Source organism: Aethalodelphis obliquidens, unplaced genomic scaffold (assembly GCF_003676395.1).
Source record: "Aethalodelphis obliquidens isolate GAN/ISIS:26980383/991018 unplaced genomic scaffold, ASM367639v1 scaffold26, whole genome shotgun sequence".
NCBI lineage: Eukaryota > Metazoa > Chordata > Mammalia > Artiodactyla > Delphinidae > Aethalodelphis > Aethalodelphis obliquidens.
The window spans coordinates 18,514,617-18,541,210 of NW_020837970.1; the positions used below are offsets into that span (position 1 = coordinate 18,514,617).

The window sequence follows — 26,594 nt, forward strand, 5'->3', positions numbered from 1 at the left end:
GAGAATGAAGAGACCTCCAGTCTGAGTTTAGGAAGTTGTCACCTCCTGTCAGTCCCTCCAGTCTTCAGTTGGGTTTGTCATAAATAGGACAGTCACAGCTCCACAGTAAATAACTTCCACCTGGATTTCTCCCTAGTTAACCTCTCAGGTGTCTGAAGAGGGAAAAAGTGGCTCTTTCTGACACCACCCACCCCATCGCCACTGACTTTCCCTGATACGTCTGGCCTCCTCACTAAGCCCTTTCCAGAACCTACAAAGGCACTCTCTTAGCATTTCGGAGTCCCAGAGAGGACAGGCCAGAGTTTTAAGGCACAGAGAAGCTTTTAGAATTGAGGAGACCTTGACAGAGAAGGAAGAATATCTAAGGCAAAGCCACTACCATGTCCACTCTTCCTATCCTCTACCTCTCTTGTCCCCAAAGGTATCAGACAGACCCCCCTGGCCTGGTCCCTGCACTGTCCCAGGCCCACCTTGGACACCTCCATTATACTCATGGAGAACAGAGCCCGTGGAGTGGAGGACCCTCCTGCATGGCCTGCAGGTGACATGGTGAGCTCTGCCCTGTGGTGGCCCAGCACCATCATGCCCAGTGCCCAGCCAAGCCCGACAGGCTGCCATTGGCCACACCCAAAATCCAGGCAGTCAGGCAGAGAGTACAAAGCAAGCCCTCAGATCAAAGCCACTGCCCCTTCCATCCCCCACTTCCCACCTGGGGCACCTTGGAAATGTTTGAGCACACCAGGGAAAGATCCAGTACCTGGTCTGCGACCACAGTGGTCAAAAGGCCCTGCTCCACCTGTCTCACCAGGAAATAGCAGCTGAGGACACAGAAATGCTGGACCTCTATTCTCCTTCACAGCCACTGCCACAGTCCCCGGCTGCAGGTAGTGTCCTCTCAGATTCAGCCAGCCTCCTCATGAGGGGCCAGAACAGAGCCTCTGCACAAAGTGTGAACACTCCTCTTGCTGGAATCCTGGCCACAGGCCCTCCTCTCCTCATTCATAGCTTACCTCACTCCCTCCAGTCTGCCCTGCATGGGTCCCTGGCTGACGGCAGAGAAGTCCTTTGGGCCCCATATCAGGGACTCTCAGGTGTCCAAGTGAGAGCACAGTATGCTGGGAGAGAGCGAAGGCCACACTGGTGGTTTGGGTTCTGGCCTCTGTCCCACCACTGGAGTGAGCCAAGTGACAGGTATCAAAGCGTGGCCGTTGTCCCTTGCAGCGGCCCCACGTGCTCTTCCTGTATGTCAGAGCTGTTTCCGAGGAACAAGTTAAAATCTTTTCATTTAAGTGGTTGCTGAGGCTTAGTGTACAGAATTCCTCAGCTAGATCCAAAAATCTGGCTTTTTGTCCGAGTCCCCAAATTGTAGGAGCTTTGTAAACAGGTACTAAAGATCACTCATTAAAGGAGGGAGAAGAGTTGGGGGGAGGAGAAGGGATCCGGAATATTTTCTTTCAGACTCAGTCTCAGCACAGCAGCAGCATAAACCAAGCGGACTGTTGGTGGCACCTTAGCACCCAGAGCATTCTTCTCGGAGGAGTGGGGACAAAGGCCAAGTGGCTGTTACCTGCACACAGGAGAGATGACCAGGTCAGACAAAGGGCCTAGAAGGCAGACAGATGAGTCAGTGAAGACTTTGTCCACCCATGAGAGGGGGTCCAGGTGGGATCTGTGTACCCTGCCCAACCTTGCTGAGGGCCATCAAGCCAGCTCAAGGGCAAGGCCAAGACCAGCCAGGCTAACAAGCAGCCTGGCCATAGGTTTTGGCTGCTGTCCTTAACCCTCAATCCCAGAAGCATGAGAAAGAGAAAAGGCATCACCTGTGCCCAGGGACTGAGCCGCCCCAATTCAGGGAGCATAACTGCTGTTCTAGCCGGGAGATGCGGAACGCCAGGTATGATGAAGACATTACCAAGAAGCAGATCCTGGAGAAAGAGGGGTAAGGAGGAATTGAATCTCTCTTCTAGAAACGGGGCATTTTTACAGAATCCCCAAAAATAGGAGTGGGACTAAGCTAGTTCCTGCAGTTGGAAGAATTAAAGACCCCTCTGCCTGCAGTTACGTTCTAGACCTAGGCATCTTTTTTCCCAGAGGCCACATGGGGGTTCTGAGACTCGTCCCCATGGAGGTGTCCTTGAAGCCCAGCAGGAGTTCTGGATCCTTCAGCTGAGCCCACCTTCCCTCTGACCAGCCACCTTGGTCCTACACCCCCTCTGCAAGGCCACTAAGATTACCCCCTAAGGCGGTAGCCCTTCCCCCAGCAAGTGCTGAGGTTGACAGTCAAAACCCAGCCAGCAGAGCCAGAGGAAGGTGATGAGGTAAGGTGAGGGAATCCAGGGGCTGGCTCTTCATAAAACATCCCACCATGCTCACTGCTCTACTTAGGCAGAATTACAGACAAGCCTGGGCTTCCAGAAAACACCCCAATGGCGGGCAGCAGGAAGGCCATGGCTCTCCCTTAGTCTATCTGATGGGCCTCTCAGATTTTGCCAACCCTCCTCCTCCCCAATCCTGTGCAACTTTTTCTTTCTTCAACAGTTTCATGTCTTGCCCCTCTCCACAGCCTTAACCCTAAATTACAGGGTTGTAAGAATGAAAACTGGAAATACTTTATCTTGCTCTAGAAGAGCCTGCTGCACGGCTGCCAGATGCCACCCGGGAACTTGCAGTTGACTCAGAACCTTCCCCTCGCTCTGGACACTGACCTCCCCACACACCAAGGCCCCGGCTCTAAACACTCAGACACCCACCACCCTCCATACAGCCACCTACAGCACGAGGAAGACCTTCAGGAGCCCATGATCCCAGAGCCTCTGCTCCCCATTGCTCTTGGGCTCGTCCTCCAGCCTCTTCTCCTCATAGTCAGCGTTCTCTGCAACAGGACGGCGTTAGGCATCTTCCTGGGCAGAAGGCAGGACCCCAGCCCACTCCCCCGCCCGTGTTCTCTGGAGCCGCTTGGGCTCTTGGCTTTCCCTTATGGATTTGGAGAAAGAAAGAAACAGCTCTCAGAAGCCCTGCTGGCTGTGATGACCTCTTTTTGCAGAAGTGGGAGGCGGGAAAGCCTGGTCTTTGCAAGCAGTTGCCATGGACAAGCACGCTGAACTCACCAGACCCCGGAGGCTTCCTGGAGGGGAAGAAGTCATCCGTGGATGCCCGAGGGATACAAGGGATATTGTCTGGGAGGGACAGGGACCTGGAGGCAGGGCACACTTTTCTCCACTTCATCTCAGGGATGAGGACTTCCTGCAGAGAAGGCAGGAGAAGCTGTCTCCCATGGCCCTTGGGACCTCACTTGCCCTAAGGGGTTCACGCTAGATTTATCAAAGGCTTTCCAGATATTATCAATATGGATGCCTAGGAAGCATGAAAGCGGGTGCCCAGAAGCGGGGAAACCACTGCCATAGCAATCACATGTCTCATCTGCTCCCTTGCTGTGAGCAGCCACTCTTCCAGGGAATGGTGTCTTTGAAGACTGCTAGTGTAGAACCACAGTGGAATCTAAGACATGAGCCATCCCAGGTGCGTGTTCAGACCGGCTGAGTCCAAGACAGCTTGGCACTGTATATCTTAGACGGAACAAGTTATGACTCCTGCTAATCTGGGCTCTAACCCTGTGTCACTAACCTTGACTTAAGGTCCCCATCAATAAAAAGGGGAACATCGCCTTCCATCCCCTGCATGGCATTGTGCGTATTGTATGCTTGGCTAAACGTTTAATAGTTACTGAAGTAGACTTCAAACACCCTGGGGTCATTTCCACCCCCCACCCCTGCTCTAGAAACTGCTTACCCAGGATCCCAGGAGCAAAAGAAACAGCTGGGACCTTGGCCAATCTAAAAGGATCCTGCCTCAGTTCTGACTGCCTTCAGCACTCTTCCCCAGGGACATCTGCAGCCCCTTGAAGGCCCTCCTGACTGCTAAAGAGGATGGGGTGCTGGCTCTGTACCCGCGAAGGTATAGGGTCCAACCTGGGCAGTGTTCCGGGGGCTGGGCACCTGTTCTGCTCAGGAAGTTAGCACGTCTGCCCAGGACAGCGGCTCTGCATGGTATGGAGCGTGCCGGGTCTAGGGGACCCCTTTACACAGCACGGCCACTGGCTCTTGAGCCTGCTGCCCCAGTTCTGCACTGTGGGCTCCTGCCTGGGAGGCCCTGAAGCCTTAGAACCACAGGCAATCTCAGGCCAGCCACGTTTGCTCCCAGCCTCAGCTCTCACCAGAGACTCGCACTCAGGTTCCTCTAGAGATTCTCTTGCGCTCAGACTCTTCTTGCTGGAAGGCTGAGGAGGGAAGGGAACAGGGATCACTTGTCCATCTGGAACAGCCAAAGTCAGGCATGGGGAGGTATTAACACTCTCCAAGAGAGCTTTACCTCCAAATAAGCCACTTTAGGTCAGATAGAGCCTAAAGCTCCCAGAGTTTGCAGGGGGATCCCTAGTTAATGCTGGAGCAGAGGGCAAAGCCAAGGCAACATACTCCCCCAAGCTGCTGCCCTCACCATAGGCGAGAGAGAGCTGTAGGCATATTGGGAAGCGGCCACATGCTCCTGCCCGTCTGTGCACCAAGGAAGCACAAGTGAGGGCTATACGTGGGGACACACGAGGGCCCAGTGGCCTCAAAAAGGCTCACAAGCATAGACACATGGTCCAAGGACTGCCTCTGATTCACTGAGCCTGAGCCTGTTACTCCCCGTTTCCTGTGCCGGGGAGATGGGCCAGCCCCCCCCACAACAGCCCTGGCCCCAAGCTTCATACCTGTAGGTGGGTGCAGACCCTCCTCAGCATGTCATATACACTGTCCCGGGAGAGCAGTGACACAAAGACATACTAGAACGTACAAAGAAAACAGAAAGGGGCAAGGTACGTAAAGACTTGGGAGAGTGCCAGGGTCAAGCTGTGGACTCCTAGAGCTGGAATGGGGAGAAGGACAAGGGAGCGCTGGCCCAGAATCTCACTGACCTTCTGGCTGGTGTTGGTGGTGATGGCCAGGCCATTGGGAAGGAGCCGCGCCATCTTGTGTTTTTTGATCATTTGCACAGACACCACGGGAATGACCACCTGACGGGGGAGAGGGATTCTTCTCTCAGGACTCACCCCTAAGGACACAGTCCCTTTGCTTCCTGCGTAGGGCGCCAGCCACCGCTGGCAGTGACCCAAGCACGAGCACCGTGGAGATGTCTGGTCCCACGTGGGAGAGTATCTGAGCCTCCACCGTCTCACGCAGGCTCCCTTCAGTTATCCCCCACCCCTTGGCCGCACGTGCTGCTCCGGCTTCTCACCCCATCATCCAGGAGGCAAGGATGGTTGCCCTGGTGAATCCCATACTGCAGTAAGAGAGTTCCCTGAGCCACCATGCACCATGGCCACTTTCGGGCCCCCCTAAGTGTGACATCCCACTCTGATTCTGAAGGCATTTTGGAGGTACCCGTAGGCAGAATAATTTGGCAGTGAACTGTTCAGGCCGCTCAGGCCATGTGGAGTCTAGATTGGGGCCCCTGTTTGGAAGGGGTGGGGCTGCTGCCCTGGACACCAGGTGGGATGCCCTACAGTGAGAAGCCTCACCAAGTGTCAGCGTGTGGGGGGACAGGCCTGACTTGAGGTGCACCCGCAGGGCAGGGGCGTCTCTTCCCTGGGCTGTGGCAGCCCTTATCACTTATTACTACCTTGATATCCTTGCCAAAGAGGCTGGCATGGAAGCAGAGCCAGTTGGGGGAGATGAAGAGCCGGCCCTGGAGAAGGAGGTCCCTCTGGAGGGCGCAGGAGCACACTGGGAAGTCACAGGAGACTGCCGTGAGCAAGGCCAGCCCGGGAGCCCCGGGGCCTGGGTCCTCCCACTCAGGAGTCCAGAGTCCAGCCTCGGGGACTGTCCTCCTCAGTACCCTTCCCAATCCCAGGCCCCAGCAACCCATTCCCCCAGCACCCTAGCATCCTTTCCTGTGACTCCTGACCGCTCCCACCCCACCAGACTGCTAGATGTTTCCTCTTCCTCCATCCATGCCCCAAAAGGTCTGGCAGGTTTCTGCCCTGGTCCCCTAAGCCTGGATGTTCACCTCCACAGGCAGAACTCCTTGCCCTGCCCTGCCAGGGAGAGAGGGCCTTGATTGTGCAAATGCTCCCACACACTCCCTGGCAGGCCTGAGCAGGAGAGAATAGACACTGATAAGAGCAGAACAGAAATAAGATTTGGAAGCCCCGACATTTCCTCAAGAAAATTTTTGTAAATTCAACTTCATATCTCAAATCAGCCCATCCTTCTCACACTTTTGAAGAAAAAAGGGCACGTTCAAAGGGCAGCCAGTTCCCATATCTGATTTGTGCCTGGAAGCTCTGGGAGAGGACCTGGGCCTTGGGCACTGCAGGTGCCTGTCCAGCCACCCGGGGAGACAGCTCACCTTTGAGAACCACTTCCTCCAAGGGGATATCCTTAAACAGCTTGTGATATTGCTGGTTGTATTTTCTCAGTAGCGTCTGCAAACACACGAGCTGGGTCTGAGAAGTCCCAGGAGATCGGACCACCAGAGGGCCCTGCTCCAGCCACCAGCAAATAAGGCCACAGGGGTGGGGGTCCTGCGGTGACTTAGCATGAAGTAGTGGGTAAGCAGTCAGTGGGTGTGGAGGGCTGAGCTCCAAGCACAGCTTGTCTCCTGGTGACGCGAGGTCCTGACAGGCAGCCTAGGGCTGGAAGAGGACACAACTCCCACCCAGGAGGGGACACCCACTAGGTTTCCTGGTGACAGGCCTGTGGCCAAGGAGCCAACAGTCACCAAGTTCAGGCAGCCCGGGACCCCTCTCTCAGTGGGCAGTGAGAAGTCGGCTTCCCCACACTTACCCCTTCTCGGCCGCACTTCTTTACGCCTTCACCCTTCAAGCCTTCTGGCCAGTGCAGACTGCAAAGAAGACATGCCATTCCAGGGACAAGGAACCCTCAAAGTCCTACCCATGCATCCTTAGTGCCAACTCTGTCCTGGCCTCAAGCCACAAGCTTGGGGCAGAGATTGGAGGCTGGGGCCCTTCACAGCGGGCGCAGAGCTCGCCCTGGGGAGGGGCACTCCTGAGGCAGGGAGGGGTCGCTGAGAGCCCTCTTCCCCGACAGCTGTGAGCAGCCGCCCCCAGGAGGTATGCTCGGCCTGAGCCTCGATGTCCCAGAGCTGCCCACCCCTGAGTGTCAAAAGCCCTCTCCCGTTTTTCTGACCTAGGCGCAAGCAGAGGAGCGGACCGCAGAGTGAATGAGCAGGAGGCACAGGGTTGGGGAGCAGGTGGGGTGGGGGTGTCAGCCTCACGGCTCCAGGGCCTGGCCATGGGCCATGATCCCAGCAGGACTGCCCTCTCCCAGGGCCTGCAGCTCTGCAGTGAGGGGCTGGGCAGACTCACCTGACCTGACGGAAGCTACCAGGGCTGGCGGAGAGGGGGTGGTGCTGAAACGCTAACTTTTGCCCCGGCCAGGTTGGCCTGAGGACAGGTGGGCAGGGAGGAGGCTGGTAACCCGAGAAGCCTGGACTCTGCTAGGTCCCAGTGCACTGGGACAGGCCTGGGAGTGGGAGGAAGAGGCCCCGGGCAGCCTATGCCCAACCTAACCCCCCTGACGCAGCCTTAAGGCCCCCTTTCGAACAGGTCACCTCCAGAGGGCTTCCACCCCCAACCAGTATGTATATCTGATCGGGAGAGGGGCCTCACCTGGAGCCTCGGAGTCTCTGGACCCTGCCTAGTTTCTCCGTGCTCTTCAAAGAAGCCGTCTTTCCGTGCATCTGTTGAATACTGAGGAGAAACAGGCCCTCATCAGGAAGGGGGGCTCTCTGGGGACACCTTTCCCAGCCAGCTCCACCATGTCCAGGGCAGCTGCCTCTGCCCCCTACCCAAGACCGGCCCTGCTATTCAAGGTGCGCTGAAGATGTCACTGTCCAGAGGCAGCAGCCCAGGCAGGGCTTCAGGGCAACTGACAGAGAGAGGAGACTCACTCACTGTCTTTCCTGGAAGCGTGAAGTCCAGTTTATGCCTGGGTATGAAGGAAAATCAATCTCCCAGGTAGCTCTTAGGCCTCCAGCCCCACCCTTCAGAAGGCACCTGGGAGGGAGGACCCTGTGACTTGCTCCCGACCGAAAGCAGAAGTTTCGGAGGAGCCCAGGCAGTACTACCGTAAACCATCAGCTTCTGGGAAAGGATTCTGAGCACAGGAGGCCTTATCAAGGCTGAGCAGTTGATACTGCGCAGATGTGGTTGTGAACTTCAGCCCACAGCTGAGTGTGGGCTTAGGGGGCGGGGATGCCCCACACCAGGAAGTGGCCTCAATGCCGTCAGACCATCAGGGTAGCTCGGACCTGAGAGCCAAACCATCACAAAAATGTCCAATAGAGAGGGCCCGAGAGGGGGGAGACACCCTCTCCATAGGCAGGTGGGGCTCCCCAAAGGCTTCTGAATTCATGCCTCCACTAAACAGCTCCAAAGCCTAGGGTCCTCCCCTTCCTGCTCCTCCAGAGCAGAAAGACTAAAGCTTGAGCAGGCAAACTAGCCGCAGCTGAGTGGGCCCAGGGGTGATGGGAAGAGAGGGTGGCGAAGCAGGGCCACGGCAGGGCAGTGTGGTGGTCGTGAATAGGTAACGGGGTCTGTGCACTGGTCTCTCAGCAGGTAAGGAGCTGGAACCTGGAACCTGCAGATCCCAGCGCTCCGTCCCTCTGGGCAGTGTCACCAGGCAAAGTCAAATTCTCTTCTTCAAGAACAGAGTTACTGGGACTTCCCCGGTGATCCAGTGGGTAAGACTCCACGCTCCCAACGCAGGGGGCCGGGGTTCGATCCCTGGTCAGGGAACTTGATCCCACATGCGTGCAGCAACTAAAAGTGCACGTGCCGCAACTAAAGATCCCGCGTGCCACAACAAAGATCCCGACGCGGTGCAGCCAAGATAAATAAATATTTTTTAAAATAAAATTAAATTAAAAAATAAATAAAATAAATAAATAAAAGAAGAGTTACTGCCTAGCCAAGATCTGCCAAGCCCCTCCAGGATTATTAATCTGACCCTCCTCCCACCCTACCATTGTACAGATAGGAAACTGAGACCTGCCAGGGACAGGCTGTACCCAGTGTCACACAGCAAAGAGCCAGGTGATCTCACCCACCAAATGAGCCCAACCACAGCCATGTGGCCTGATGACCTCTGTCCTCAACCTTACGGTCAGTTTTGGTGCACATATCATGTATGTCCTGAATCTTTCAAAGTGACAGGTTGTGCTAGCGATGTGACCCTTTGACTCCTAAAGTTAATTTCTGAATTTATTTGGGTCCATCATAACACATTTCACAGAGACTTCTCCCCCTTGATTTTTTTAATGCTTATTATAGAAAATATGAGAAATATAAAATATATAAAGCATTATGATCAAAAATCACCCATAAGAAAAAAATTCCCCCAAAATCACCCAAAGAAAACATTTATGCATAAATATATAATTTACGTAAGTGAGATTATATATCATATAATTTGTATGCCCTATTTTTGCTTAACATAATTTCATGAGAAATTCCCCATGTCCCTATTCATTCCTTGGATAGATTCTCAGAAGTGAAATTTGTGGATGGAGAATGAGCATTTCTCAGGATCTTCAGACCCACTTCCAAAATGCTTTCCAGGTGCTCTACTAACGAGCATGGCCATCAGCACTATATGAGGGTGCCCGTTGCCCTACATCCAGGCCATACACTGGGTATTATCTTTTTCTCACCTTTGCAAATTTGATAGGCGAAAATATATTGTTTTCATTTCTATTTCTGCTTATTGACAGGTTGAACATTTTTGCCAAATACATATTAACCACTGGGATTTCATCTGTGAATTGTCTATAAGGATCTTCATGTCTTTCTTATTGATTTGTATACCTTCTTTGTTGAGAAGATTAATCCTTAGTTTATCATTTTTGCAAATACTTCCCCCATTTGCCTTTCAGTTCTGTGGTATTGTTGCTGTACTTGTGTTTAATTTTTGTGCGGCCCATTCCATCCCTCTCTTTCATCTCTCTGTTTCTTTCTTGCTTTGAGGATAAGAGAGGCCCCTGAGGCAGAGTGTGTACAAGTCAAACCACCGAGCCTTAGAGACCTTGAACCCTACAGCCCAGGAGCCCACGGGGCCACCAGGGAGGAGATGGGTGTGGGCTCCGCTCCAAGGAACACACTCCAGCCCTGGGGACCAAGGATAAAACAAGACCCCAAGAGGAAGAAGGAGGAACTTGATCATGGTTTCAGAGGCAGGGAGCCTGTCACTCAGGCACTGGAAAGTGTGATACGAGTTGTCAGGGCTGCAGGAGCTCAGAGGACACACAGAGTGAAAGAGTTACAGCAGGACTCCCAGAGAAAAGGAAGCTGAGCCTTACCAGCTGGGTGGGACTATAATCCTGCTTGGCTTCCATCATCTAACCCTGCGTAATAATCACGCCTTTGCATAGATTCTAAACCCAACCCATCCTTAGGTTCAAATGTGACCTCAGGGAGGGGCGCCTTCTGTCAGTCCTCCCCCAGCCTAGTGATGAGCCCTACTGCAGGCTCTCAGCCCCGAACCCCAGGCTCCCTCTCAGGCACCTGTGTGTGAGCTCTAACTGCCCACCTCCAGGGGCTCCAGGACGCCTCCTGCAACATCGCAGCCCCTGAGCCTAGGGCACCGCCAGCGTGCAACAGGCACTCGTGACGTGACATGTCTGAGGAAGGACTGTGTGGACAGTGTAAGTGAGATCAAGAACAGAGGTTGGAGGAGAGATGGGCCATGAGAATAACAAAAAAAGGCTGCCACGATTCCCACAGCATCTCCATGAAAAAAATAACGGTAAGAAAACAGGAGTCCCTTGGGGTAAATGACTCAAATATGTTCAAACTCAAAGCAACCCCTTTTCGTGTGATGAACATGATGGTCACAAGCCAATCCTTCATGTCCATCGATTAAAATCAGCCCCTCCGGGCCGTCCTGATAATGCTGTTGATACAGAGACCCTGGCTATGGCCAAAATGCACTGCTTTCAAAATCACCTTCAAGTCAGACTTTCTACTGATTCGTCTTCTTTCCCATAGTATTTGTTTAGATGAGTAAAAATAAAGAGATGGGAGCAAAGTCAGAGGAAAAGCTAGGTCTGGGGTGATAGTCATTGAGAATTCACCAACAGAACCAGGCAGGTGGGGTCCACCCAAGGAGCAACAGGGCCCTGACCCAGACGAAGGAGGTGGCAAGAGCAGGGCGCTGGAGAGTGAGGGGCCAGGCTGGGTCCCCGCCCCCTGCCGGCAGTCTCTGTCCACTCCCACAGAGCCTTCCTCAACCTAGTTGCTCTTGCTATGTGTGTTGTGAACCATACCCGCTGCCCATCCAGCCCCATCACACCTCCATGTGCAGACTATGGAGTTAATATCAAGGGTCTTCAAAACCGTATCTATTTTTTCAATCAAAGCCACAAAAAAATGTCGTTATTGTCATGAGGGTGATGGAGCACGGGAGGCTCAGTAGGCTGGACATTAAAGGGGGTAGAAAAGGTTTGAAAATTCCTCAGATGAGGCCCTTTCATTCTGCTGAGCCTAGTCCAAAGGCAAGATGCTGATCCAGAGGACACAACTTGTGCTTGCCCTGCCCTCAGGCCTTGCTGGCCCCAGTGGGAACTCAGGCTAACTGCCCATTCCTTCATTCCTTACTGAGCTTATCACCCCAGGAACCCAGTATGAGCCTGCCCAGCCCAGGGGGCTGCTGAGAGGGAGGGGATGGGCAGCTAGCACTGAGAGACGTCGGGAGAGAAGCAAGGCCCATCAGGAAAGGGGAGACACAGGGAATTCCCTGGTGGTCCAGTGGTAGGACTCCGCACTTTCACAGCCAAGGGCCCGGGTTCAATCCCTGGTCGGAGAACTAAGATCCTGTAAGCCAAGCAGCACAGCTGGAAAAAAAAGAAGGAAAGGGGAGACACAGAGAGGTTAGGAGAGGGAGAGAGAGGCAGTGCAGAGAAGACCCAGAGAGGCTGAGTCTAGCTGCTTCCTAGGGACCTCACAGACGAAGCTTCATGGGACACTTGACACATGCACTCCGCTCTGGATGCCTCCCCCGGGCTCAAAATATCCACACCAGGTAGATACTCCCCCACCTAAATCCCTAATGTGACACCTCGTCCCTCCAGAGCGGCAGAGCCTGCCATCTAGACGAATCCATCAAAGTGAGCTCAGCATCATCCCCCCAAATCTGCTTCCCCTTGAAAGGCCCCGTCCTCCACAGTTACCCAAGCCAGAGTCCTCAACTCACGCTTCTTCTCCACCGCTGCAACCAGTCAACCGCCAAGGCCCCGAGAGCCTGGCACCACCCGACCCACCGTACCATCTACTGTCTCCACTCCTGCTACAGCAGGCAAGCCTAGGCCACCATCATCCTCTTCCTCGATGCTGGCAACAGCTTCCTAACTACACCTGCCCCTAGCCTTGCCCTTCCACACCTGGCACTCTCCCACACCCACACTGCCAACAGAGCCACCTGGGGCCCAGATCTGAGCCTGCCCCCCTCCTGCTGACTTTCCTCCTGTAGTTCCTTCTTGCCTCCTACCTGGCCTTCCTGACCTTCCTGCTTCCTTTCCAGCCTCACCCCTACAGCTCAGCGGCAGCCCTTCACCCCTGCATGTTTGCTCTTCCTGGAATTCCTTGCCATGCTTATCTACCTGGGGAATTCCCTGGTCGTCTTTCAAAGCCCAGATCAGGCGTCACCTTCTCTGTGAAGCCTTCCCAGCTTTCCCCCATGCAGAGCTGGTCATCCCTCCTCTGTGGTCCCTGGTCCCTTCTTTCACGCTGCTGCTCCAGCCCTTACCACCCCAGGCTGTGCTTGTCTGTTTAGACATCTGAGCTCCACCAGGGCTGTGTCTTCTACATCTCTGTACCAGCAGCACACAGCAGGCGCCCAATGTTTGCTAAATGAATGCGTGAAGGAGAGACAGAGAAAGGGACACGATGACACTTCAAGAGGGAGGAGGGGAGGAAAAAAGCCGGGTAGTAGGGACTTCCCTGGTGGCTCAGGGTTAAGAATCCGCCTGCCAGTGCAGGGGACACGGGTTCAAGCCCTGGTCCAGGAAGATCCCACATGCCGCGGAGGAACTAAGCTCATGCACCACAACTACCCAGCCTGCGCTCTAGAGCCCTCGATCCACAACTACTGAGCCCACGTGCCACAACTACTGAAGCCTGTGCGACTAGAGCCCGTGCTCGGCAACAAGAGAAGCCACCGCAATGAGAAGCCCGTGCACCGCAACGAAGAGTAGCCCCCGCTCGCCGCAACTAGAGAAAGCCTGTGCGCAGCAACGAAGATCCAATGCAGCCAAAAATAAATAAATAAATAAAAAATTTAAAAGCCAGGCAGTAAGAGTGAAGGAGGCACAGAGAATGATGGACGCCCAGCAGTAAGGGGAGGGGTGGTGGACAGGAGTGGAGGGGGGTCACCCACAGATGGGCCCTCCCCTCCGGGAGCCCCGGCCTGTGGAGCAGGCAGACAGCCCGGCCCGGCAGCGCCAGGCACTCAATCCACGCCGGCTGACTGATCAAAGAGGAGCCCGGGTGGGAGACAGAGGACATACGGAAAAGGGTGAAGTGGCTCGGAAGGGATGGGAGGGGGTGTTTGGGGAAAAGCACAGGCTGGGCCCCTCCCAGCCCCACAGCAGTGCTCACTGGCTGCACCCCGCTGGGCTGTCGCAGCTCCACCCGCTCCCCAGCCCCTCCACCAGAACCCTCCCTAACCATAGGGCAACCCCTCCCCTCGCTCCTCAAGCCTCGGGCAGCAGCAGTGCCCGTGGCTGGTGCTGAAGCAGAAAACTCGGCCAGGCCTGGCAGCCGGAGCCAGCTGGGCCTTTGTGGTCACTGGAGGGTCCCCTCAGGTGTCTCCTCCCCCAGGGGGATGTCCACACTCTCCCAAGTTGTCTTCTAGTGGACACCTGAGATGCTAGAGTGTCCTGTGGGCCCTGTCAGCTCTTCTCAAGGCCAGGGCCAGCTCCCCCCACTCCTGCAGGACGTGGGTCCCAATCAGCTCCAAGGAGAGACCTTTTCCAAACAGAAAACACATCTTAGAGAATTCCCTGGCGGTCCAGTGGTTAGGACTCCGCGCTGGCACTGCCCAGGCGGGGTTCAATCCCTGCTTGGGGAACTAAGATCCCGCAAGCCACGTGGAGTGGCCAAAAAAAAGAAAGAAAACCCATCTTAGCAGCAGGCCCCTGAGAGTGCAAAGCCAGAGACAGCGAATAGAGCCATCTAGGGACAGGGAGCTGAGGGCGCGTGTCCTGGAAGGAACGTCCACCCCTGGGGCTCAGCAGCCTAGACCTTGGGGCGCCTCCAGATTCCCCTAGGCTCCCTCACCCCACCTCTACATCTCAGCACACAGCTCACCACCTACTTCACAGAGAAAAAAGACCATCCTGTTAACTCAGAAGGGTAGCCTGCCGGGTACACCCTAGAATCACCTGTAGAGCTTTTCAAAAAACCAACCAAAGAAAAATGATCCCTGAGCTCTGTTCTCAAACCAGTTAAATCAGAACCTCTGGGGGTAGCATTTAGGTAACTATATATTTTTAACTTGTTACTGATGTGTAATTTACATATTGAAAAGTGCACACAAAGTAAGTGAACCGTGCAACGCATTTCACAAACGGTGCATACCGGAGAAGCTGCCCTCCGGAAGCCCCTCCCACGCCTTCTAGTCTCACTGCCCACTCCCAACCCCCCACCCCCGGTCAAAGAGAACCACCTACGCGACTTGCAACAACACAGATTGTCTTTGCCTCTTCGGGGACTTTCTGTGGATGGAATCACGTGGTACGTGTTCTTTTACTCGGCAACACACTGGTGAGATTCATCCACACTGCCGTGTGGCTGCAAACTCTGCATTTTCCCTAATGTTTAGAGTTCCATTATATGGACATGTTGCAACTGATTTATTAATCTTACTGTTGAGGGGCATTTTACTATTGAGTTTCCAGTTTTTGCCTGTTACAAAACCGTTGCTATAAACATTTCAGCACCTTGTGTCTTGTGCACACAAATATTCGTTTCTATGGGTAAACACTTAGGGTTGGTATTGCTGGGTCATGAGGTTCAGCCTCAGGCTTTTAAAAGCTCTCGGGTGATTTTAAACCCCTCCTTTGTTTGGGGCTCAGAGGGAGACGCATACCTCCTGGTCTCCGAGGCCAGTCCTCCCACCTGGGCTCCGGACCTGGGGCCCTGACCCTCCTGTGCCTTCACCCGGCCCTCTGGAGTTCCAGGAACATCCTTGGCAAAACAGGGAATCACGCTCTTAATAGAGATTTCCTTCATCTGTTAAGGTCGCAGAGTTCATTTCCTGAGTTTTGTCAAGGAAGTAAGGCCAGCCCTCCCGTGTGGCAGCGTCCAGCCCTGAACCACACTGTGTCCTGCCCAAGAGCCCCCCCTATCTTTCTCTCAGGGCCACTGGCCCGAAGTACAGCCCAGAAAATGGCTGACAAGCCCTCTCCCCAAGGGAAACTGGAATAACGTGGACAGAGTCAGGCTCGTCGTCAGTACACTGAAACTTGAAGTGGAAAGGCAACCTCCTTTTGCAAAAAAATAACTCTATTATTTCTTACATAGAGGCTGCACCTCACTTTTTATTTTTCTAAGCTGATGATCCATATCTAGGACAACAAGGACAAGTTTCACCTTTTCCACCCATCAGGGAAGGGGAGAGAATCCCGTAACTGAATTCCATACTGAGTGTAAGGGCGTGTGGCTCTGAGCTGGGGGCCACATGCTGGGCCCCAATCCGTCTGTCCTGCTCAGCAGCCCTGGCAAAGGACTCAGGGTGGGGCAGGTGCTCAGCCTAGTCACAATCTCTACTTCCCAGGAGCTGGTCTGAGAACCCCTGGGCCAGGAATATGCTTCGTTTCCCTTTACTACCCATGGCAGCTTTGAAATGACAGGGAATGTGGAGGCCCAGTTTGTACAGATGACCCGGGCTACAGGATAGAACCACGGGGGTGCTCCAGACCCGAGCAAAGCCACCCGCAAGCTGACCAGCGCCCTCTGTAGGATGAAAAGCTGAGGGACTTCCCTGGCGGTCCAGTGGTTAGGCCTTTGCCTTCCAATGCAGGGGGTGCGGGTTCGATCCCTGGTCAGAGAGCTAAGATCCCACATGTCTTATGGACAAAAAAAACCAAAATATATTTTTTGAAAAAGCAATATTATAACAAATTCAATAAAGACTTTAAGATGGTCCACATTAAAATAAAAATTTTTAAAAAAAGAATGAAAAGCTGAGCTGGCCCATCAGGATCCCTTTCTGATGAATCCTAACTGGGAAATACGGGAGGTGGAGGAGGCGGGCCAAAGGCAGTGAACAGGCAGGAGAGAGCCGCAGGTGTGCTGGGCCAGAGTGACTGGGTGCACCTGGAGATTGGGTCGAGAATGAGGAAGAGAGTGAAGAGAGAAGCAGGTGGGCCGTGGGCCAAGCCCCGCCCTGGGAGACAGCGAAGAGGGTCCGCTCCCCGCGGCAGCTCCTTGACTTTCCATCTGCTCCCAATGCCCCGGCCCTTGCAGCCAAGACCAAAAACCCCCATACCTGGTTTGCCCGAAGACCACAAACGAGGGCACACATGTGATGTCCTTTAAGACATGATGGGACTTCCCTGGTGGCACAGTGGTTAAGAATCCGCCTGCCAATGCAGGGGACAGGGGTTCGAGCCCTGGTCCGGGAAGATCCACATGCCACGGAGCAACTAAGGCCGTGCGCCACAACTACTGAGCCTGCGACCTAGAGCCCGCGAGCCACAACTACTGAGCCCAAGTGCTGCAACTACTGAAGCCCGCCCACCTAGAGCCCATGCTCTGCAGCAAGAGAAGCCACCGCAATGAGAAGCCCGCGCACCGCAACGAAGAGTAGCCCCCGCTCGCCGCAACTAGTGGGACAGGTAGTACAACTTAACACCTCACGGGTGAAGAAGGGAGGCTCAGCTGGGTTCACTGGCAGGGCCAGGACTCCATAGACGGCTGATACCCACACCTGGGGGTACCATACCTGCAATGCGCCAAGAAAGGGAAGAAGCCTCTGAAGAAAGTTCAGACCAAGTCTGGCCCCATTAACAATGGAGCCCCCAGGGGGAAGGAGGTGAATGGATCTGGCTCACGATCTCCTCTAATCACAGTCCAGTTCTAGTCATGCAAGAGAGATGCACCATTCCCATTGCACAGATGAGGAAACTGAGGCCCACAGAGGTAAAGCACTTTGCTCCTGACCACATAACTGGAAAGCAGTGGAGCTCGAATTCAAAATCCAGTCTGGCTGAAAGTGTGCACTCTTTCTACCGTGCCTGGAGCGCTCGAGGGACCCAAATTCTGCCCTTTCCTAGAGCTCTCCCTGCTGCAGGGCCAGGCGCCTGCTCTCCCCACAGGCCCAGTACAGGGGGACTAGGGGAAATGGAGGGGGTGTCTACTGGGCTGAGATGATCATGTGGGAGCCCTTCTGGGAAGTGGGGTTCCTTAGATCAGAACCCCCCAGCCTTTATCTCCCTTACTCCAAGAACCAAACACACTGGGTGAGCTAGTTGCTAAGAAGATGTGGGCTGGCCCAGCCCTCTGGGGGCGGCTAGATCCAGCCTGAACAAGGACCCCTTTGAGCGCTGGTGCTAACAAGAACTCCTTCTACCTACGGGGATCTCAGAAACCCTGGGTCCTCCCATCCAATGGGAGCTGGGAGGGCCAGGGGCAAGGCTGGCCCCATCTCCCACTCTCGGCAGCCAAGCTGCCTGGTTGACTGGACCAGCCCTGGTTAAAGGGCCCCAACCCCTTTTCCCTTCTCCCTGACCTCCCACCCAGGCCTGGGCTCTCAGCACACCAGAAAGGCCCTGCTCCTCATGCGGACAGAATCTGGGAGCAAAGTGCTCAGGCTGACGCTTCTCCTGCCCTCGGGAGCCGCGCTAAGGAGCCCCCCCCTCCCAGGTCTGCCTGGGCCCTGCTCAGCTAAGCTGCTGCTGCCCGAGGTAGGGACCCCTCTTTCTCACCCCCCAGGACCTCTCCTCCCTGAAGCCTGGCCGGCCTGTACCTCCAGGGAGAGCAGAGCCGTCCCTCCCTGTGCCCACTTCTGCTCAGATAGCCTCCTTTGCTGCATCACCTGTTGATGCGGCAGTCTCCCCCCTAGACTGTCATATTCACCTCTTACCCCAGGGCCTCGCACAACCTCAGGCTTACAGTAAGTGCTCCATAACTGTTTACCGAAGAGACAAATGCTCCCTGTGGAAAACCCCTCTGTGTAGTTTGTGTAGCAGTAGTGGGGCCTCAAGATGCCAACATAAGACCTGGAGTAAGGGAATTCCCTGGAGGTCCAGAGGTTGGGACTCTGCGTTCTCACTGCCAAGGGCCTGGGTTCGGTCCCTGGCCAGGGAACTAGAGTCCCACAAAACACACGGCACGGCCTGGAGTGAGAACAACTCACTCAAGTTTGCCTCTGGCTCCCCTGACCCTCCGGGTGGCCCCCAGGCATCTCCCTCTGAGTCTCCTCCCTCCTCTCTAAAATGGGGAGAATCCTTTCTCTGGACTGCAGATGGTCAGGGCCGCTGTGAGGATCTGAGACAGGTCACGGCCCAGCCCTGGGGAAGGGGGCTGGTTCTCACAGCCTTGCCCGCTGGACCTCCCACCCCTGCCTGCACCACTGAGAGCTGAGTTGCCCCCCTACCCTCCCATCATGTCCCTTGAAGGATGCCCAGAGGTGAGCTCCCCATGGGAAGTAGAGATGGGAACACCACCGGGCCCCCCACTGCACCCGCAAATCTCCATACATGTCCTGGGACAGTGGCAGCGGGCAGGGCCCTCTTTACACCTAGGTGGCATCCATGGACTGCGTCCTATCCCCTGGGGCCCAGAGGTCCTCCCACAGCTCAGGCCCAACCATACTCAGGATCCCACCCTCTCTTCTCTCTCCACCAGAGGTACGAGGCCAGCAGTTGCTGCCCCCTTCCTGGCCAGAGCTCAAAGACCTGCAGAGTGAGAACAGTCACCAGGGAGACAGATGGACAAATGGCAGAAAACTGGAAGCTTTGCTCCCAGGGATACGCAGGATTTCCTACAAAGCCCCGGCTACGATGGAGCAGGGAATTGGTTCTGCAGAGAGTGACCTGCCTGTTGCTGGCCTCCTCCCACAGGGCCCACCGCTGGAGCAGCATCTGTGAGAGCTGGCACCCCTGGACCTGGTCACAGACCACTTTTTCTTGGCAGGCCACTCGGGGCCTGGCTGTTTCCAGACAAGAAGCTGGTCATTCAGGTCTAAACACAGACTTGCATTCATGAAGAAACAGAGCACCCCTGTGCTCCTGGGGGCCACCCTCTGCCGGGCAGGCTGAGGGGAGGGCCCACAGACACCCTCAGATGCTCACCCCCACTCAAGGCTGCCTGGAGGTGTGGCTACTCCCGGGACAAGTCAGCTCTGTCCATCCATGGGTAGCATCCAGCATACCCAACTCCAACCACCCAGGGACACCCAGCTCAGAATCACTCTGGCTTTGGGGACCCACCTGGCTCTTGTCAGGGCACAGGCAGTCTCGAGCAGGCTCAGTGTCCTGGAAGAGCCTGGGCGTGGGGACAGGAAGACAGGACGCAGGCCTAGAAGTACCTCTCACTGCTGTGGGTCCTTGGAGAAGCCACTCTCCCCTTCTGGGCCTCAGTTACTCCTCTGCAAAGGGGCAAGAAAGTCTCAAGCCAGGAGGGAAAGCAAATGTTGTCTGAGAGAATAACAAAGCCTAGGCAGGAACTGGGTGAGGGGGCAGATGGCCACTGGCTCTCCGTGGTCAGAAAAACCCCAATCCCAGGACAGGCTGGCAGAAGCCCCTCTGCCTCCATCCTACAAATGCCAATTGAACGCCTGTATTCGCTCAGCTCTGTGTAAGTGCTGTGTACACGAAGAGGGATAAGGCATGCTACTATCCCCAAAATGCCCGGTGGGAGAGGCAGACATGAAACAAATATTTATAGAGACGGATACATAATTATAACTGTGTAATGTACATTATGAAGGCAAAGCACAGCGTCCTAGGAGGACCTCTGTCAAGGAGTCCTGAGTCACCCGTGGAGAGTGGGGAAGACCCCCCGAAGCAGCAGGATCTGCACTGATGGCCAATGGATGCTAATCAGACTGAGGGGCTGGCAGGGTCGGGGTGGGGAGGATTGGAGGGTGTTGGGAAGGGGTCCTTGTAGAGGGTTTATTAGCGGGTTTATGATGTGCAAAAGCCCTGAGGCCAGATGTGTGTGGCACGTATGAGAAATATAAACAGAGCCTTTGTGTCTGGAGGGTAGAGGTGAGTAGTGAAGTGATGAGCAATGAGGCTGGAGAGGTTGGCAGGGCTAGATCATGCAGGGTCTTGTGGGCCCCAGTAAGGGTTTTTGTCATTCTCTTAAAAACTATGGGGTGGGCTTCCCTGGTGGCGCAGTGGTTGAGAGTCCGCCTGCTGATACAGGGGACACGGGTTCATGCCCCGTTCCTGGAAGATCCCACATGCCGCCGAGCGGCTGGGCCCGTGAGCCATGGCCGCTGAGCCTGCGCGTCGGGAGCCTGTGCTCCGCAACGGGAGAGGCCACAACAGTGAGAGGCCCGCGTACCGCAAAAAAAAAAAAAAAAAAACTATGGGGGGTAGGACTTCCCTGGTGGCGCAGTGGTTGAGAGTCCGCCTGCCGATGCAGGGGACACGGGTTCGTGCCCCGGTCCGGGAAGATCCCACGTGCCGTGGAGCGGCTGGGCCCGTGAGCCATGGCCGCTGAGCCTGCGCGTCCGGAGCCTGTGCTCCGCAACGGGAGAGGCCACAGCGGAGAGAGGCCCGCGTACCGCAAAAAACAAACAAACAAACAAACAAAACAACTATGGGGGGGCCTTTTGCGCTGCAGAAATGGAGTCGGAGACACTAGATATAGCTGCTTACCCCCGCAACTGGTTTCTTCTGGGGACTTTGGGCCCCCAGATTTTGATATCTGATTTCAGTATATACAGGAATTGGCTTTTTCTGGAAAATGTATGTGAAAGTGTGATTTTAATATCCATCACTTTTATACTTATATGAAAGTCCATGAATAAAGTTGTTTATAGTAAAAAACAAAAAAAAAGAAAAGAAGAAAAGCTATGAGGAGCCAATGAAGGGATTTTAAAGGGGAAATACACTGTCAACTTTGTACGTTAAAGAGTACGGGGCAGCGTCTGTCTGAGCTGGCACCCCTGGGCGTGGTCACAGATCACTCTAATACATAGATTTATTTCAAAGTCATCCAAAGGGTGTGGGGCAGGGGGAGCACAGGATGAGTACTGATGAAATAGGGACAACCTGATGTCGGTGGTTATTGTAGTTGGTGGTGATGAATACATGGGGGTCCCTCCTACAACTCTCCTCCTCTTTTGTATATATTTAGAATTTTCCATGGAGACAGACCAGTTAGGAGACTGTATTCCAGCAGAGAGATGAGGTCTCAGACTTGGTGGCAGTGGTGGTGATAGAGGTTGAGGGATAGATTCACAATATATATTTCCAAGCAGAACCAACCTGGACTTGGTGATCAACTGGATGTGGGGCATAAGGTAAGAAGTGTCAAACCTGACTCTAGATTTCTGGATTGCAAGCAGGATACTGCTGTGTTTTGCTGAGACAAAAGAGGGGAAAATATACTGGAAAAAGAACATATTTGAAGGAAACAATCATGAGTTCAGTCTTAAACATGTGTGAGAAACATTTAAGTGGAGATATCCAGTTACATATGAGTAAGGAGCTCAGAAGAAAGGTCCAGGCTGAAGGGATACATTTCTGAGTTATTGGCCCATGGTTGGGTACAGGAGCTAGGAAGATCCCCCAGGGAAAGTGGGTACATAAAGAAGAGAAGCTATCGAGAAGGGTGCCAAGACCGATTCAACAGGGGAGAGAATAGTCTTTTCAACGAATGGTGCAGGGACAACTAGACATCCACGTGCAAAAGAATTAAGTTGGATCCCTATCTCACACCATGTACAAAAAATAACTCAAAAGTGTGAGAGCTAAGACTCTTAGAAGAAATCATATGTGTAAATCTTTGTTTGATTAGGCAATGGTCTCCTAAGCTATGACACCAAAAGCACAAGAAACAGAAGAAAAAATAGATAAATCGAACTTCATCAAAATTAGAAGATTTTGTGCTGCTAATGATATTGAGAAGGTGAAAAGGAAACTCATAGAATGAGAGAAAATATTTGTAAATCATACATCTGATAAGGGACTAGTATCTAGAATATATGAAAAACTCTTATGACCTTGCAGATGTCATGCTAAGTGAAAAAAGTCAGTCACAAAAATATAAATGCTGTATGACTCCGCCTATGTGAAGTACCTAGAGTAGTCAGATTCATAGAAACAGAAAGTAGAATGGTGGTTGCCAGGGGCTGGAGGAGGGGGGCGGAATGGAGAGTTATTTAACGGGTATAGAGTTTCAGTTTTGCAAGGTGAAAAAGTTCTGGAGATTGGTTGCACAACAATATGAATACATATATTTAACATTACTGAACTGTACAAATGAACTTAGAAATGGTTACGATGGTAAATTTTATGTTATGTGTTTTTCTTAACCACAATTAAAATCTTTTTAAAGAACTCAACACTGAAAAATAAAAAGACAAATAATCCAACTAAAAATGGGCAAATGTTTAAATAAACATCTTTCCAAAGAAGATATCAGATGACCAATAAGTACACAAAAAGATGTTCAACATCATTAGTCATCAGGGAAATACAAATCAAAACCACAATGTGATACCACTTCACACCCCCGAGAGACTGTAATTCGTATCAGGTGCTGGTGAGGATAAGGAGAAACTGGAGCCCTCACACATTGCTGGTGGGATTGTAAATTGGTGCAACTGCTTTGGAAAACAGTTTGGTGGTTACTCAAATGGTTAAACGTTTACTATATGATGCAGCAATTCTACTCCTAGGTACATATACCCAAGAAAACTGAAAATATATGTGCACACAAAATCTTGTACAAGAATGCCCATAGCAAAGGGAACCCTCCTATACTGTTGATGGGAATGTAAACCGGTACAGCCGCTATGGAAAACAGTATGGAGGTTCCTCAAAAAACTAAAAATAGAATTCCCATACGATCCAGCAATCCCACTCCTGGTCATATATTCAGACAAAACTACAATTCAAAAAGACACATGCGCCCCTATGTTCATAGCAGCACTATTTATAATAGCCAAGACATGGAAACAAGCTAAATGTCCATCAACAGATGAATGGGTAAAGATGTGGTACATATACACAATGGAATATTACTCAGCCATAAAAAAGAATGAAATAATACCACTTGCAGTAACATGGATGGACCTAGAAATTATCATACTAAGTGAAATCAGAAATAGAAAGACAGGTACCGTATGATATCACTCATATGTGCAGTCTAAAATATGACACAAATGAACTTCTCTGTGAGACAGACTCACAGACATAGAGAATAGACCTGTGATTGCTAAGGGGGAAGGGGGTGGAGGAGGGATGGATTGGGAGTTTGGGATTAGCAGGTGCAAACTATTATATATAGAATGGATAAACAACAAGGTCCTACTGTAGAGCACAGGGAACTATATTCAATATCCTGTGACAAAACATAATGGAAAAGAATATTAAAAAGAATGTATGTGTATGTATAACTGAACCACTTTGCTGTACAGCAGAAATTAACACAACATTGTAAATCAACTATACTTCAGTTTTTTAAAGTTTTTAAAAAAAGGAATGCTCATAGAATTATGATATTTATTACCATAATAGCCAAAAAATGGAAACAACCCAAATACCCAACTGATGAATGGATAAACAAAATGTGGTATACCCATACAGTGGAACATAATTCAGCCATACAAAGGAATGAAGTACTGATACATATTACAACATGAATGGACCTGAAAAACATTATGCTAAATGAAAAGCCAGTTACAAAAGACCACATATCGTATGATTCCACGTACAGGAAATGTCCAGAATTGGCAAATCCACAGAGACAGAAAGTAGATTAGTAGTTGCCAGGGGTTGAAGGGAAGGGGAAATGGGAAGTGACTAATGCACATAGAGTTTCTTTTGGAGGTGATGAAACTGTTCCAGAATTAGACAGTGATGATGGTTGCACAACTTTGTGAATACAGTAAAAGCCACTGAACGGCACACTTTAAAAGGATGAATTTTATGGTGTGTGAATTATATCTCCACTAGGAGGATGGGGAAGAGGGAGGGGAAGGAGAGTAGCCTGGGACCTCAAGAATTACAGCACTTAAAGACTGTGTGGGGCTTCCCTGGTGGCACAGTGGTTGAGAGTCCGCCTGCCGATGCAGGGGACATGGGTTCGTGGCCCGGTCCGGGAGGATCCCACATGCCGCGGAGCGGCTGGGCCCGTGAGCCATGGCCACTGGGCCTGCGCGTCCGGAGCCTGTGCTCCGCAACGGGAGAAGCCACAGCAGTGAGAGGCCCGCGTACCGCGAAAAAACAAAAACAAAACAACCAACCAGGTGTATAGGTTGTCATGGAAGCCGAAAGAGTACTTCAAAAAGGAGGAATGGGAAAGCAGTGAAGTTTGCTGAGAGGCCAAACAGCGGGAGGACTGGAAGGCAGTCTAAGTAACTTTAGCAACAAGGAGGGGATCTGCAGCCTTAGCCAGGACCGTTTTGGTGCCCTACTGGGGGTCTGAATCCAGACTCGGGAGCTAAAGGCCTGCCCCTCCTTTCTCTCTCCCACGCTGCTGACTGCATCCCAGGGACGGACTGTGAGGAGAGGCGTCTGAGCACAAGTGAGGATGCTGCCGAGCACAGCCGGCAGCCCAGGACACCGGCCAGCTCAGCGCCCCACCAACCTCGGATCCTGCCTTCCTCCCAGTGAAAGACCACGGAGATTCTGGGGGATGGGACTGTACCTCCCTCTCCTGATTCCCTGGGCGGGGTGTCCACAGTCGGGGAGAGTGGGTGCTGCCCTTGCCCGCAGCTTCCCCGCCTGGTCCAGCCTTCCCCAGCCATCCTCACCTGACGCTCCTCACCCCTGGCGCATCTCTGCCGCAGCCCGCGAACCACAAGTCCATTTTCTGCGCCAGCCCTTGGAAGGGCTGGAGAGCCCAGCGCCACCCGGCGCCGAGAGGGCAGCCACACCCAGAATTCCAGCACCGCAGGGCCCCGCGCCAGCCCGCCCGGCCCTGCCCTGCCCACCCCTTGGCGGGGGCCGATGCGTCTGTAAGCGGAAGAGCAAAAGCTTGCGTAGACTGGAGGGCTATTGGAAAAACAGCAACCATGCCGACACCTCTGCTCCCTGGAAAGGGAGCCCGCACCCCTTCCGGGACCCAAACCTGGTATTGGCCCGGATTTGGGACGTCCCAGGAGGGTCCAGCTCCGCGCCCTGCCACAGGCTTCTGCTAACCGGGCTCTCCCAAGCCGTGCTCGTCTAAGGTTCGGATTCCCGGGTGATGACCTACTCTTAAAGAGCTTACTGGGTCCTGGTACCTCTCCCTCCAGGGAGAACCCCAGATTGTCCAACTGGTGGAAACCCCCTAGGAATGCCTGCTCTCGCCACTGTAAATCAACATTGTTCTGGAAGTTCTAGCCATTGCACAAAAGCACGAAAAAGAAATCCAAGGTTCATACGTTATTGGGGCTGGCCAAATAGTTGGTTCGGGTTTCCTACCGTCCTACCAAAAACCCGAACTTTTTGGCCACCCCAATAAAAAGCAATGATTATTGTTTGAAAGATGGTAACATAAACTAACTAGAGGATACGTCATCAACTGGAAAAATCATAAGAAAGTGGCCCAGATATTCTTATATTTGGGCCATGGGCTAGGCAGAGCTGTGATAAGGATAGACACACAATACACTGTCATGGAGTTAATTGTTATTCTAGTGGTTACAAGATCAATATAAAAATCAATAGTTTCTCAGTAGACCTGCAATAAACGGTTATAAAATATATTTGGGGAAATGATTCTATTCATATGGCAATACATATAAGTTACCCAAGAATAAACTCTTAAAATGTAGAGCAATTTATGAGAAGAAAATCACAGACATTTTTTAAATGACACGAAAGAAGCCTTGAATAAATGGAGAGATAAACTCTGCTCCTGAGTGGGAAGATTGAAAGTTCTAAAGAAGCGAATTTATCCCAAATGTCATGCAAGGGCTTTGCCCTACCAGATGTCAGAATAAACTACAAAGCTGGAGCAATTAAAATACTTACTAGAGGGCTTCCCTGGTGGCACAGTGGTTGAGAGTCCGCCTGCCAATGCAGGGGACGCGGGTTCGTGCCCCAGTCCGGGAAGATCCCAAAAAAAAAAAAAAAAAAATACTTACTAGTTTAGGAAAAGATGAATAGATCAATAGAACATAAGGGGAGTTCAGAAGATGATCTATGGGCATCTGAGAATTTAGTATATAAGAAAGAAGCTGTTTCAAATAAGTAAGGAAAGAACAGATTGACCAATAAATGTTCTTGGGGCAACTGGCTACCTCACACCATTCACAAAAATAAATCCCAGGTAGATTAAACATCCAAATATTTTCTAAGCCAATAAAAAACTAAAATAAAATAGAAGAGAATATTAACGTACCGAGAAAGGTCTTCCTAAGCAAGATATA

The 26,594-nt window shown here is 52.5% G+C and overlaps 2 protein-coding genes across 14 annotated transcripts in view; one reads left to right on the forward strand and one right to left on the reverse strand.

Annotated features, from left to right (window-relative positions):
• The window catches only part of SENP8 (SUMO peptidase family member, NEDD8 specific), a 55,772-nt gene extending 45,944 nt beyond the window's left edge, over positions 1-9,828 (forward strand). For 5 of the 13 annotated variants that reach the window (XR_003436434.1, XR_003436435.1, XR_003436436.1 and 2 more), the window contains one exon: positions 422-3,684. The gene's annotated coding sequence lies outside the window, so the exon portion shown is untranslated. Of the gene's footprint in view, positions 1-421; positions 3,955-8,617; positions 8,743-9,541 lie in introns of those variants that run through there. The other 8 variants (XR_003436446.1, XR_003436445.1, XR_003436444.1 and 5 more) reach the window with 6 other exon arrangements.
• GRAMD2A (GRAM domain containing 2A) lies at positions 1,817-25,119 on the reverse strand. The gene is given in 13 exon segments (XM_027123518.1): positions 1,817-1,925; positions 2,773-2,884; positions 2,887-2,908; positions 2,911-2,973; positions 3,097-3,243; positions 4,214-4,276; positions 4,751-4,822; positions 4,955-5,053; positions 5,659-5,762; positions 6,388-6,463; positions 6,825-6,882; positions 7,670-7,750; positions 24,993-25,119. Coding segments are annotated over 13 exon segments (1,062 nt in total). The 5' UTR covers positions 25,049-25,119.
• Positions 25,120-26,594: the final 1,475 nt, after the last annotated feature.